Consider the following 15771-nt stretch of genomic DNA (forward strand, 5'->3'; position numbering starts at 1 on the left):
TTGTAAACTTTTGTAATTTTATTCTGTATGTGACCACATAAATAGCATTTTAATTTCGATTCTTTTACGATAAAAATATTTTGTGAAATGTAACGGAAATTTAGAAGGAGCCTTCTTTGCGAATATCTCAGAGCCTTCATTCTCACCGTCATGATTAATCCGATTGGGTAGAGAAGCGTGATTATCTAAGCAAAGTCGTCACCATCAAAACGTCAAACATATGTTTCAGACTTCGACCGTTTCTGATTTTGAAAACGCTCCTTCGTACATTATAAGTAATTACTCGTCACCTTGTATATCACATGGTCACAAACAAATATATAATAACGTAAGGTAATAAGTTAAAAACTTGTTGTGACTCATATTAAAACGTTTGGGTTGCGAGCGGAACGAGCAAGAAATTTTTTAACAAATCTATTTTTTTGCAAATCGACAACAATATTGATTTAATAGGGCGCCAATACGTTTTCGGGGCGACGCGTCGTTTACTCTTTTCCAACACTTTTTCTTTTTTCTTGCTCGTTTGGTGCCCTCTTGCTATCAGCGCCCGGGGCAACCGCCCCACTCGCCCTCCTAGCCACGACTCTGCTAATATAACGAGCCATTGTCGGCCCACGATTCGCTTACAATCATAAATTAGCCCTACTATCGGGCCAAAGGAGGCATGCTCATGAGGTTAACGCGTGTGAAAGATCATTGAGCAAATGAAATCAATTCTGTCAGACTTAAAAAGCATCCATTGTTCAAGACAGATTGTATGATCTGGTTCCACTAAATGCTGAGAGGAAAGAAGTAGAAAAAATAAACTTTGAGGAAATTATAGACAAGTTTGAAGCAGTTGAGGGAAGAAGAATGGCCTCAAGTTGTAATTGGTATCGTATGGAAAGTATAAAATAATATTACTTGAAAATAAAAGGATCTTAAAGTTTCTTCAATCATTTTCTTTAATTGAATCTTGTAAAACGAATGTGATAAACTGAATAACATTTTGAAAAATGCAGTTTCTTTATTTTTTTTTCCATAGTGAAGTCGCAATCATATTTAACAAAGAGGTGGGAAGAAGAAAAAATAGAATTTATATGATATATAAATGTCAGGTTTTCGACGCAGAGTTGAAGAAAGTTGTACAGGGTTAGCAGTCATACAAGAAATCTTCATACACGTAAAGAAAATTTAAGGGCCACGTGGGAGACACAAAAAGGAAGAGTGTCCTTTTATGCTGTCAAATCAGATTACAAAAGCAAGTTACACATTTTCTATACACACTAGTATTTTATGAGATTAACCCACCAATTTTTCCTTTATTTTATCCCTCTAAAGCTGTTAATCCTTATATACATCCGATTTTCTCTTCCTTCTCACCTTATGACGTCAAGAGAAACAGCGTCAACAGCGCCACTCTCTCACGACGTTTCCCGAAATCTGATTGGTTGTTCCAGCCGTAAATTGTAGAAGGGATTCCTGACACCAGAAGTGAGTGTTGTAACAATGTTCTGTATATTTATATTATTATATTTTTGCATATTTATATTATTATATTATTAAGTGTTTATTTTTCAATAATATCTTGTAGAACAGGAATTGAAAACACGGAACCCCCTCGTGTATGCCACTGTATCGAATACGTATGAACCGTTAGTATAGATAAATGCAGGAAACGGTATCAAAACTTTTAATAGGGATCCTGTGACTCATTATAGTGGCTTCATTGAATTTTGAAAAGCTCCCTTAGCTCCTTTTTACTGGTACAAATAAGGAAAAATATCCGATGTATTCCAAACAAGCAGTAAAACTTCATTAAGAACAAATTTTGTTTGGTCGGTGAAAAGTCTATAGAAATTCTCACTGGAGTCATAAAAAAGTGTGTGGCTTAATGCACTAGATATGACAGGATATTATACGGAGTGAAGTTAATAAATTTCGCATATACCTCTTTTTTTCACAAGTACTTGAATTCACCATTAATCCACTTCTACCAAAATATACACTGAAAGAGTGAAACACGTATTCAGGTGCTTTTGAAAAAAGAGTTTTAATTGCAAACCAAGTCCTTTTGTTAAAATCACTCTAGTGAGAGAATTTGGAAACTTCTCTGCTACAGCAGCGCCAAAATAAAGCGAAGTGGAGAGAAAGGGAAGTTTTTTTCAAAAACGAACCATAACCGTCTCAAATAGCTTTGTGTAAAGCATCATCTAACTTTTGTGTAATGTTCGTGTTTCTCTCGCTTGTCGTTTCCATTCCAACATGTCTTCCCTCCAGTATTATTGTGGAATTACAAAAATAACAGGGGGATTTGAACGAAGTCTCACGGTGCTTACAATGTTTATTAGAAAAGTAAATTTTACCGTGTTTAGTATACGTATGAATGTGTTTGTGTTTCGTCCATAGTACATTTGTTTCAACACTCAAATACAGCAGGTAAGGTATTGGAGTTTAGAAACACTCGGCATTTCTCTCTTCAATAGAAATGTGGAACAAAGGTATATGTTGGGTGGAACGTATCTATAAGCTATACAGTACAAATTCAACTACAGTATTTCACCTAAGTATTCCGAGATAGAGAAGGACAAAACCATTCAGCACAGGTCTATTTTAGGTCGACAGGAAGACTGCTTTTTATGATCACATCTATTTTGCTGAAAAGGTCACAACATGAAACGTATTGTACCAAGGCCTGAAATGTAACCGTACAGTGCTTACCGTACGCTTACCGGAATACAATACAGGGTGTTTGGAAAGTCTGTAAACCACAATGAAATATTTTATGCGAAAGTTTGCAACACTGCTTTGTTATCGGCTTGCGTGGAGTTTCTTTCTGCAATCCACGTTAATCAGTAGGTCCTGTCTCATATAGCTTTGCTGCTGAAAGGACGTTAAACTCAAAATAAACTCAAGTCAAACAGTGAACTTTAGTTTTCATGTGTCATCTGTGGACTTCTTTCCAAACCGGCGCAGCAGCCAGTAGCAAACATTAGGGAGAGGTAAAATATGAAGTCAAAAGAACCAATCCGTTCAGAAATTAAGGGAACTTTAAGAGACTGGGAGCTTTTAATACATCTACCGTATAGTCCGGACCTGGCACCGCCAGATCGAATCTGTTTCGGTCTGTACAGAAATCCGTGAATGATGTTAAGTTATTTTGAAGACGGGCCTGTGTTATTTTAAAAGTTATAGAAATCACGGAAGTTCTACAGAGACTATGGTATTGCCGGGAAAGTGGCGTGTCATCGAAAAAAATGGTGTATGTGTCGCTTCATAATGTTATTTTTTTTTCAAGTCGCAATAAATGTATTCTCAATTTTGACCTTCAAAGGCTCAGTGCTTTTTAGACTACCTGATATATTTTTCTTTCTGTTGTTCTTACTTAATAAAATGGTGGCTCAATAATAGAGTGGTTATCTCTGGTGCTGGGGTTCCTTCTTCGATCCCCGACCAAGTAAGTTTGTGGTGGACAACATCATACTGGTGGGTTGTCTCAGGACACTCTCTCTTTTCATCCCACATTCTCATTCCACTATTATCATTTACTAGCCTTAATCATTGTTTCCCTTAGCCTAAAGAACGTAACGAAGGACGTTAAACTAAAATATTTCATATTTTACTTTCTTACTTAATAAATTGTTTCATGTATATGTGTATATGTACATCAGGAATCAGCGATTTGCATATGTTCTATAAGTATTTGCCATTTTACGCTTACTTACAATTGGTAAGGCGATAACTCTTGAACAAAAGCGGTTTTTAAATTATTTTTTTTTGCAATACATAGCTAGTGAGGTTATCTCGGCAGATTTCGTTAAAAGAGTCAATCCGTTAAGATGTTCACGGATAACGGTGACGTACGTGTGCCCGTTACTCCTTACGATAACTATTGAACCAAAATGATTTTTGAAATTTATTTTTGTGCAATACATAGCTAGGGAGGTTATCTCGGTAGATTTCGTTAAAAAGAGTCAATTCGTTAAGATGATCACGGATAACGGTGACGTACATGTGCCCGTTACTCCTTACGATAACTATTGAACCAAAATGATTTTTGAAATTTATTTTTGTGCAATACATAGCTAGGGAGGTTATCTCGGTAGATTTCGTTAAAAAGAGTCAATTCGTTAAGATGATCACGGATAACGGTGACGTACATGTGCGCGTTACTCCTTACGATAACTATTGAACCTAAATGTTTTTTGAAATTTATTTATTTATTTATTTATTTATTGCAATACATAGCTAGGGAGGTTATCTCGGTAGATTTCGTTAAAAGAGTCAATCCGTTAAGATGTTCACGCATAACGGTGACGTACATGTGTCCGTTACTCCTTGAGATAACTCGAACGAAAATGATTTTAAATTTATTTTTTTGCAATATATAGCCAGGGAGTCTATCTCGGCAGATTTCGTCAATGGAATGAATCCGTTAAGATGTTCACGGATAATGGTGACATACAGGTGTCCGTTACTCCTTACGGTAACTCTTGAGCGAAAGCATTTTTTTTTTCTTTTCAATAAGTACCGTAGTTAATAACAGTGGCTATTCATATACCTCTTTCTCCTATTAAAACACAGTGTATAATTGTTGAATACTAGAAGTTATTCATCGCACAGGTAGAAAAAGATGAAATGAAGTCTTTAGGTTTTATGTCCCACGATTATGCCGGTTAGGCTAAAGGAGACGGTGATAATGAGAAATGAGTGAAATTGTGGAATGAAGAAAGTGGGTGAAAACGGAAAACCCCCGAGAAAACCCATGCATACGGTGTTTGTCACCACAAAGTTCAATTGGCGCGAGCTGGGATCGAATCCACGCACCAGACGTGAATGCTCTACCACTGACTTGTAAGCCACCGCGGACGAAATTGTAACTTCTACGCATGATCTTCTTTACTGTCGTTAACAGAGTTAACAGAGTTAACAGAGTATAGCATCAATGAATTGTAATATTTCCTCTCCTCCGTGTTTTACCTTCTACCATACCTTACATCTTTCAGAATATGATCATTTATTTCCAAGCAATGTCTCAGTCAAGTTCAGTTCTTCTTTTTTTTAATTATTCAACAGCCATGAAAGAAAAAAAATCGAAGAAAATCCAACGTAAACAGGAAGGAATTTCTGCATTTTCTGTTAAAAGTAGAAATGCAGTGCAGAAGGAATTTTCACCTGATAATAAATCTCCCTTAACCTTCCATGTCGTCAGCTTAAAAAGGTCGGAAAATGAGGTCGCTTTAATTTTAAGGAGTAAATGTTTCCACCTCCTACTTATTAACTCCCCTGAAGATACGATGGAGCAGAAAGTTCTTGAAGGACAAACAAACTTATTTTTCTCATTTACAAGTTTTGTAAAGGCAACGCCATGTTAACAATTACAAAAAATTTATAGGAATTTGAACTTGTTTGAATGAATTTGATATGAATATGATGTATATGAATTTGATTCTCAACATGAGCTTGTTTTCCTTCTACGACACGGATTTTTCTGTCAATTTTATTCTTTCTGTTCATAGCCCTCTTTCGGAGAAGTAAAAAAAGTCGCTAGATTAGATGTTTATGCATGCTAACCATTTTCTCCATCTACGGACAAAGTATGCATTTTGTAGAGACGTTTGATTTCTTTGGCTTTCGCCCTTGAATCAAGCCCGTAGTTAGTTAAGGTGTTGCCAAGGAGGCTTGGCCACCATGAAATTTCAATTCTTAATTTATATGATGTTTTAATACATATATGGTCTAAACACTAAGCAGTCAAGAAATTTTAATAATCTATTTCGTTTCAATAAAATAAAGTTTCGATTTGATAGTGTTGCGACTTTTCTTAACTTGTCCTCTGTCATCGTGGATATTTCTGTCCGTATGGAGGAGGCAGCAATTCGAGCTCCATCATTTCTAAGCGGTTAGCGTACGCACCTTTGGCGTGGGACACCCGGCTTCCATTCCCAGAGGGAGCTCATGTGGTTCGGATTCCACGTTAATCAGTAGACCCTGTCTCATATAACCTTGCTGCTGAAAGGGACGTTAAACTCAACATTGACGGCGATTCCTTCCATCTTTGTAGAAGGGATAGATTTAGTTATTTCTTGTTTGCAGAAGTACTTCGTTGGTAGCAGCATTTCATTTGATGTGATAATCTGGCAGTTTCACTATGTATTTTTTTTTAATGAAAGTTCCAGGTGATTTTGACTTTTTCTGTAAACAAGTGTGCTTCATGTTCACCTGACGGAAGTATGTATTCAATTTGTTATTAATTTTTAATTTTTAGAAGCTGTTAAATTCATATTAACCTGCAATGAGGAAAAAAAAGTTTAGTCCTGACTAACTGGAAAGAACAGTTATATACAGACACTGTAGGTTTTCTGCTTAAATCACAACAAATCGTTCATTCGCTGTATCCAATTGAGTTTTGATTAAAAAAAACGGTTTTAAAACTAAAATTGTGTTTTGATAGAAAACCAAACCGGTTTTAAAACTAAAATTGGGTTTTGATAGAAAACCAAACCGGTTTTAAAACTAAAATTGGGTTTTGATAGAAAACCAAACCGGTTTTAAAACTAAAATTGGGTTTTGATAGAAAACCAAACCGGTTTTAAAACTAAAATTGGGTTTTGATAGAAAACCAAACCGGTTTTAAAACTAAAATTGGGTTTTGATAGAAAACCAAACCGGCTTTAAAACTAAAATTGGGTTTTGATAGAAAACCAAACCGGTTTTAAAACTAAAATTGGGCTTTGATAGAAAACCAAACCGGTTTTAAAACTAAAATTGGGTTTTGATAGAAAACCAAACCGGTTTTAAAACTAAAATTGGGTTTTGATAGAAAACCAAACCGGTTTTAAAACTAAAATTGGGTTTTGATAGAAAACCAAACCGCTTTTAAAACAAAATTGGGTTTTGATAGAAAACCAAATCGGTTTTAAAACTAAAATTGGGTTTTGATAGAAAATCAAACCGGTTTTAAAACTAAAATTGGGTTTTGATAGAAAACCAAACCGGTTCTATAACTGAAACTTGTTGTGATAGAAAACCGAAACTGGTTTTTGATAGAAATCCGAAAATTTTCAAAAACGGTTCCATTTTTTTCTAAAAGCCGTTTGATTTTTTTCTATTTTAGTGTTACTTGATTCATAGTATATAAACTACAAATTGATAAAGTGATTATACGAACATAATGAGAAGTATTTATCAACATTTAAAGTAAATATAAGTCATTATACAAAATACTCCAATAATAAATATGGTTTGACACTCTTCATGAACTTCTTGTAGCACACAAGGATTATGACAACTTCAAGATAGAATTAAGCCAAAAACATCATATTATAAATTTTATACACCATTTTACAAAACAAGACAAAAAAAATTCGAAGAACCGAGACACGAGACAAGAAAATGTTTCGAGACGAGATTAAACTACTACGAAATTCACGAGAATGAGACGAGGAAACCGTATTTCTCCTCTCCTTTCATCTCATGTGTGATACTGTTTCCTCTCTGAGTGATTGGCTAACAATTAAAGGAGTAAACAACAGACAGTGACGTTACAGAGTAATCATGTAGTAGATTAGCTACTTTACGGTAAAACATATACAGATGGTGATCAGAAAAATGGAAACACCTGTAGTTGGCAACACGTCAGATGTATGGGTTGGCAGTGGTGTCGTAGCGCCCGCAGCGCAGGACCGCTGGTGGTGGTGTGTTAGGTCTGTCTACATACTACGTCAGGCGCAGTGGAACAGCAGTGTCAAGTGGCTGCAGCAGACGGAGGTAGTGTAAAATGGGAGACCTCTCAGATTTTCAAAGAGGACAAATTTTTGGTGCGCGAGTGAGTGTGACGGCAGTGGCTACTGTGTTAGGTGTGTCGCGTGGGACAGTGTCGAAGGTGATGACGGCCTACACAACACACGGGAAAACCACATCGGGGAAGCGGAACAGTGGGCGGAAGAAAATCATGAGTGACAGGTCACGCCGGGTATTAAAGCGCATTGTCACGCAGAACCGTCGTGCCACTGCGGAGCAAGTGACGGAGGAACTCAATCAGCACCTCCTCCACCCTGTTTCGACAATCACAGTCCACCGCGAATTACATGACATGAACTTACGGGGTCGTGTTGCACGGGCCAAACCGCTCATCAGGGACCATAACGCTTTCGCACGCCGCAAATGGCGCCGCGACCATGCAACTTGGACCGGTGAGGACTGGAAACGTGTCATATGGTCGGATGAGTCATCTTTCATCCTCTTCCCATCCACGGGAAGTGTTTATGTGTGAAGAACCCCCAAAGAAGCTTATGATCTGCAGTGTCTCCGCCCAATTGTGAAACATGGCGGCGGCTCGGTGATGCTGTGGGCCGCCATATCGTGGTTTTCATTGGGTCCTGTGGTCACACTTAGCGGACAAATCACTGTCAACGATTATGTCGCAATTTTAGGAGACCACTTGCATCCTATGGTCCGGATGTTGTTCCCGGACAATGACGCCATCTTCCAGGACAATAATGCACCCATTCACACAGCTGGCGTTGTTGCAGTGTAGTTTGAGGAACATCGGGATGAAGTTCAACACCTCCCTTGGCCCGCCCAATCCCCAAACCTCAACATAATTGAACATCTGTGGTCCTCTTGGAAACACGACTCCGGCGACGATTTCCCCCTCCATCCTCTCTCACAGAACTGGTCGATGCCCTGCACAAGGAATGGTGTAAAATTCCACTTGCTACCATTCACGACCTCTAGGCTGTTCTGAAGGCGAAATGTGGCCCGACACCATATTAACCTGGTAAGTTGCAATTTCGTTCAGGTGTTTCCATTTTTCTGATCACCATCTGTATATGATGACCGAAAAGAGGACATAACCTTCTGCGGACAGCTAAAGACAGCAAAGCAAACGAGGTCGATTAAATTTGATTGTCATTTTTATATTTATAACTAGCGTCATTTACCTGCTTTGTTGGGTTAAAGTAAGAAAAATGACTAATATTTCCCTTCAATTAGTCACTTTTTAAATATTACTTAAGTACTCTCTGATATGATATCGGTCATTTTCGATCATTTATATATATGTGCGAGGGGTTGAATTTGGATTTAAATGGCATCGGAAGTGTCACTGTTCATCTCAGCGACCCCGAAAACTATGGATTGCATACGAATATCGGCCATTTTCGATCATTTTTATATATATCTCCCCCCCCTCCCCCAAGTTGCACCATAAAAGTGAAATGATAAAAAACATCCCAGGCCCGAACCTCATCTATGTGGCATATATCTCCCCTCCCCTCCCCCAAGTTGCACCATAAAAGTGAAATGATAAAAAAACATCCCAGGCCCGAACCTCATCTATGTGGCATATATCTCCCCTCCCCTCCCCCAAGTTGCACCATAAAAGTGAAATGATAAAAAACATCCCAGGCCCGAACCTCATCTATGTGGCATATATCTCCCCTTCCCTCTCCCAAGTTGCACCATAAAAGTGAAATGATAAAAAAACATCCCAGGCCCGAACCTCATCTATGTGGCATATATCTCCCCTCCCCTCCCCCAAGTTGCACCATAAAAGTGAAATGATAAAAAACATCCCAGGCCCGAACCTCATCTATGTGGCTTATATCTCCCCTTCCCTCCCCCAAGTTGCACCATAAAAGTGAAATGATAAAAAACATCCCAGGCCCAAACCTCATCTATGTGGCATATATCTCCCCTCCCCTCCCCCAAGTTGCACCATAAAAGTGAAATGATAAAAAACATCCCAGGCCCAAACCTCATCTATGTGGCATATATCTCCCCTCCCCTCCCCCAAGTTGCACCATAAAAGTGAAATGATAAAAAACATCCCAGGCCCGAACCTCATCTATGTGGCTTATATCTCCCCTTCCCTCCCCCAAGTTGCACCATAAAAGTGAAATGATAAAAAACATCCCAGGCCCGAACCTCATCTATGTGGCATATATCTCCCCTCCCCTCCCCCAAGTTGCACCATAAAAGTGAAATGATAAAAAACATCCCAGGCCCGAACCTCATCTATGTGGCATATATCTCCCCTCCCCTCCCCCAAGTTGCACCATAAAAGTGAAATGATAAAAAACATCCCAGGCCCGAACCTCATCTATGTGACAAAGATCGATATATTAAGGCGCAAACATAGTTACTTTCATATGTATTCCGCAGATTTTCATGCCGTCTCTTCGATAAGGATGTATTGCATTGCATTGGATGGTCTATGAGGTTAAACTAATTAAATTTCATTTTCATGTTAACAGTGCCTATAAATAAGCCTAATTCATTGTTTCCAAAGAAGCCATGAAGATTAGAACCAAATCATATATTCACAAGTAACGTGCTGGGAGTAATAAAATGATTTTTCCGAATATACTTTTCCGCTCTAGTACATATAAACAAGTTTCATCAGATACTGCATTATCGCGCTTATGTGTAATAGTGTATCTTATGTAATAGTGTACATATTACAGCGATCACAGCTATTGATAGATAACTATTATAGTCTCATGTCAATCAGAAAGCCTGATTACCTTAATAACCTTTGATATCCGTACATTGTCGCGCATCTACAGGTTTGAAGCGTGCTACTAATTGTCAACAGAGATTGCACTAATAATCCAGCGTCCATCGGTATTCAATACATCAATGGGAGCAAATGTTGCACAACATGTACACAAAGTCAAATAGGAGATATGCGTCAGGTGTCGCACAGTGAGAAGTTTTAGTGCAATACAGTCTTCAGCCAAAACACTTCGTCTTGACGGTGGCTAAGTGGTAAAGCGCCCACTTCCGCTGCTAGGAGACATTGGTTCGATACCAGGACAAGTGAGTTTATGGTGGACATCATCGTGTTGATGGGTTTTCTCGGGATTCTCCTTTTCCCGCCTACTTTCTTATTCTGCCAATTATTTCATTATCATTTAAACGGCGTGACAAACATCTTGGCATTTGAAGGCGGCTCTCCAAGTTCCCTTTAAATGCTGCTAGCAAATGAGAGGCCAGCGGTATTGTCACATTTATTTTGTACACATCCACGTCTGTTCTCTGTCACCTGATCGCGCTGTAGTTTGTCTGCTTACCCATAGCCACACCCCTTTACCACTTGGCAACGTCGCGCCAGAGCTTGCGTTTTATTCGTTTAGCTGAAATGCCAAGATGTTAGTCACAGGCCTTAGTTTCCATCCTCATAAGTCTTAATGAGCCTAAAGGACGTAATCTGTGGACGTTTAAACCAGAAACTTCATTTCATTTCATTTTCGCCTTGACGTAGAAATTATTCCTTTAACCATATCCACCGATTTAAATCATTTCTCCCCAGCATCTTTTTTCTTCCACCGTACCTGCTGAGGATTTATTTCTTTTCAGACAGTGGCCCCGCTTAGCGTAGTAGCTAATGCTCTCGCCTTCGGGCGAGCGGTCCCGGATTCGATTCCCGTAGGGTCACTCGGCCGAAAAAGTGTAAAAAAAAAACTTTTTCAGGCCAGCCTTCCTCATTCACACCAGGCAAATGCCGGGGTGGTACCTAACTTATAGGTCCCAGGCCGTTTCCTTCCTTCTCCAATCCTTTCTTCCTTCCCTGTCCCCGGATAATGTGCTCGCCGAAGGACGTCATCCCTCAAAACGTGACGGGAATAAATGGCCTTAGATGCCAAAAGCCCAGAAATCTCTAAATCCTAAATCCCTTTTTTTCAGACAAGCTTTCCAACCGTTTTCACTTTCTCTCTATAATTACAACCAATATTTTTGCTCTTTTTCCTAACGTTTCTTCAGTGGTTTCGAAATGACTTAAAGAATTTGCTACCCTCTTGTCCACACACACATTTATCCTTTTGTTTATATCTTTGGGTAGTGTCCATGTTTCCGCTTCTTAGAAATGATATGAAATCTTCCAATTTAACGTCCCACGTTTATGCCCTTCAGGATAAGAGAGACAATTCCAGTGCTGGATTTACGTATAAGCTAAAAAAAGCTATAGCTTATGGCTCCATTCTCTTGGGGGGCCCCAAGAAAAGTACAGAATAAACTGTATGTACATTTCCAAAATATATATTTAAAAAAAAAGCAAAATAAAGCTTATATATCAACGGCACTTTGTGTTGCATAGGCTTCTATGATGTAAGTAATGGGACCCCTTCAGCTAGCCTGCTCCCAAAAATATCATTTGTGCATATAGGGTGCTTACGTTCTTCATGGACTGGTTTTACTTGGCAACATGTAGCATAGAGTTGCAGACTGCAGTGCACACAATTTGTCATTGACAAAGGGCAACTGGACAGACCCCCATTACCTTCAGTAGTTTAGGGCCACATCAAATCTAAATCCGGTTCTGATTAAGACAAATGAACGATTATGGAAGAAATGGTGGGATGAGTAAGTGGGAGGAAACGGGAGTATCCCGAGAACACCCACAAACAGGATGTTGTCCATCACAAGCTTACTTGAAGTTGAGTTGAACCGTTCCACACGTTTGCAAATGACGCAAGTATATTAAGTTTTTTTTTTTTTTTTCAGACAAGGATAAAGCCTCAGCAATGGATGCATCTGACGCACTTAAATAGGAATTTTCATCATGACCGCAAAAGACACCGTATCTCTAAACTACCATCGTTAAATTTAGCATATGCGATTTGGTATGTTATTTTTCTTCTTTAGCAAACTCTTTATATAATAATGAGCTCCTCGGTTAGCATACACGCCTTTGGCGTGGGAGACCTGGGTTTGATTCCCGGCGGGAGCTCATGTGGTTCGGATTCCACGTTAATCAGTAGGTCCACGTCTTATATAGCCTCGCTGCTGAACGGGACGTTAAACTCAAAAAATCAAATCAAATCAATCTTTATATAATAATATCGGGGGCGCGGTGACTCCGTGGTAGAGCATTCACCTCCGGTGATTGGGGTCCCTAGTTAGATCCTAGATCGCACCGTGTGGACTTTGTGGTGGACAAACACCGTACTCGTGGGTTTTCTCGGGATTCTCCCGTTTCCTCCCATTTTCTTGATTCCACCATTTCATTCATTTATCATCATCACCATCTCCTTTAGCCTAACCGGCATAACCGTGGGACGTAAAACTTAAAGATTTTATTTCATTCTCATTTCTTTCTATAATATGAGTAAAATTTAAAAGACGTGGTGCGAATTACCCTGTATAATCACTTAAGCTGTCTTGTTTCATAGTATTCAGAAATTGTAGTTTTTGGAAGGGAAAAAAAAAACCTTTTCTCCCTTCTGCAAACTCACACCGAGAGAGACCGGAACCTCGTGGAACTTTTGGAAAATATGTTCAGCTGTCACTTCAATGAAATGAGGTGCCATTTATTTTAAGGTCTAATTTTCATTTCTGTTGCTGTGAAGGTCAAAGCGTGCAGGAACTTGAATAAATGGAATTTTGTATTCCATTTTCTTTTTCGTATATTGTAAAACCGTCAGTGTTGCAGACTCCTTATTCAAAAATTCTAGTAAATGAAAATAATTCAGTTTTACGTTCCACGATTATGTCTTGTAGCCTAAGAAGGCGGAGAATTATGAAAGTTTGTGATTATGAAATAATTCGTAGAATGAGAATGTGCGAGGAAACGTGAGAACTCCGAGAAAACCCACGGACACAATGTTATCAATCTTAAACTCACGTGGCCTAAGATCTACCTCTCGCCTCAGAGGGAGTTCTACCACTGAGCCAGTGTCCCGAAAACCTACAATATACTACATATGAAAAACATTTATATGGTACTTGTACCGATTATGGCCCTGGTCCCTAATATGGCCCACCCACCATATCTCTGCAGATTTACGTTGGTGCTACTAGATGACAATATAAACTATGTCCTCTGAGCTGCGCAAATATGTTTACGCTTGTCGTGAAGACACATTTTATACTGTCATCTAGTAGCAACAACGTAAATCTGCAGAGATATGGTGGGTGGGCCATATTAGGGACCCGGGCCATAATCGGTACAAGTACCATACATAAAGTGTGTTTATAATGTTTCATTATTTGACACAGAGACTTAAATCATCTTCCATTAGAATTTTTTTAGTTGTTGAAGTAAATTTGAAAAAAAAATGAAATGAAATCTTTGAGTTTAACTCCCACAATTATGCCCGTTAGGCTAAGGGAGACGATAACTAAAGCAAATGAATGATGGTGGAAAAATTGGTGAAATGAGATAGTGGGAGGAAACGGGAGTACCCCAAGAAATCCCACGGACACGATGATGTCCACCACAAACTTACTTGGCCGGGGATCGACCCAGTGACCACAAGTACCAGGGGTAAGCACTCTACAACTGAGCCACCGTGTCCCCCCTTATGAAGTAAATTTGAGCAACGATAAAACTTTATTTCTTACCTGGGGGGCCGCAGTGGCTCAGTGGTAGAGCGTTCACCTCAGGTGCTTGGGGTCCCGGATTCGAACCTAGCCCCTGCCAAGTGAACCTTGTGGTGGACAAACACCGTGTGCATGGATTTCCCCGGGGTTCTCCCGTTTCCTCCCACTTTCTTCATTCCACCGTTTCATTCATTACTCATCATCACCGTCTCCTTTAGCCTAACCGGCATAACCGTGGGGCGTAAAATTCAAAGATTTCGTCATTTTCATTTTTATTTCTTACCATTCTGGCGATTCACTTGGATATTGATTACCTCAATGGTAAAATGGAATTAAAAGAGTGTGCTTTCCTCCTCAAAATCTGACAAGTTTAAGGGCCTGCACTATTATTATTATTATTATTATTATTATTATTATTAGTAGTAGTAGTAGTAGTAGTAGTAGTAGTAGTAGTAGTAGTAGTAGTAGTAGTAGTAGTATTAGTATTATTATTATATATAGTTAGGTAGCTCTGACCTGTCGTGCTGTAGTTAATCTGACTTGACGTCTTGAAATAACGAATTGTGGTTTTTATTTGTTTTTTCAGATGTTTGGCTCCCCGAGTACACCTGTATTGGAGAACCCAGAGTATCAAACGAGATGGTACTTCAAATACTTTCTTGGAAAACGTAAGTTTTTTTTTCTTTTTGTTTCTTAGTTTATTGGGATTACACTAACAAGTAACATTCTGATTTTGAAAAAAATTTTGCAGGTAGATACTACACATAAAATAAACGAATACGTGTTTTTTTTTCTGCGGAAAAACGGTTTTAGGGGGGCAAAAGACTCCACCCAAAATTTTGAAAGTTGACGCCCAAGGGCAAAATCAAGTGGCCCGAAGTGAACGAAATTGTGTACAAATATTATAAAATGAGGGAATACAAAAAAAAAAAAGGTTAGATGTTGCACGGACCCTCGAAACCTTTGATCACAAAATATCAAAAGTGCTAGTAACAATATGTTCGATGTGTGTAACGGCCTTGAAGAATTGGAACGAAACTTAGTGTAGGGACAATACGCAAAAAAATAAACGAATACGGGTTTTTATATTTTCTGCGGAAAAACGGTTTTAGGGGGTAAAAGCCCTCACCTAAAGTTTTGAAAGTTGACGCCCGAAAGGCAGGATGAAGTGAACCGAAAAAAACGAGAATATAATGCTTGCCAACTTCGTAGTAGATCATGGGTGGTATATTATCAGCATGCGAGAATGTTTTGATTTGATTTTAGCGTCCCTTTCAGCAGCAAGGCTATATGAAACGTGCACCTATTGCTTATCGTGGAATCTGAACCACATGAGCTCCCACTGGGAATCGAACATGGGTATCCTACGCCAAAAGCACATACGCTAACCGCTTAGCCAGGAGTAGGGATGGGCACGAGTCGAGCTGAAACTCGACTCGACTCGAATTCGAGTCGAGTTTCGAG

The 15771-nt window shown here is 39.0% G+C and overlaps 1 protein-coding gene across 1 annotated transcript in view; it reads left to right on the plus strand.

Annotated features, from left to right (window-relative positions):
* LOC145689883 (GTPase-activating Rap/Ran-GAP domain-like protein 3) overlaps window positions 1-15771 on the plus strand; it is a 641847-nt gene that overhangs the window by 372834 nt on the left and 253242 nt on the right. The window contains exon 4 of the mRNA XM_081764181.1: window positions 14894-14975. Within this exon, the coding sequence (XP_081620307.1) occupies window positions 14894-14975 (82 nt within the window). The remainder of the gene's footprint in view (window positions 1-14893; window positions 14976-15771) is intronic.

Source organism: Thermobia domestica, chromosome 7 (assembly GCF_964235325.1).
Source record: "Thermobia domestica chromosome 7, izTheDome1.hap1.1, whole genome shotgun sequence".
Classification (NCBI taxonomy): domain Eukaryota; kingdom Metazoa; phylum Arthropoda; class Insecta; order Zygentoma; family Lepismatidae; genus Thermobia; species Thermobia domestica.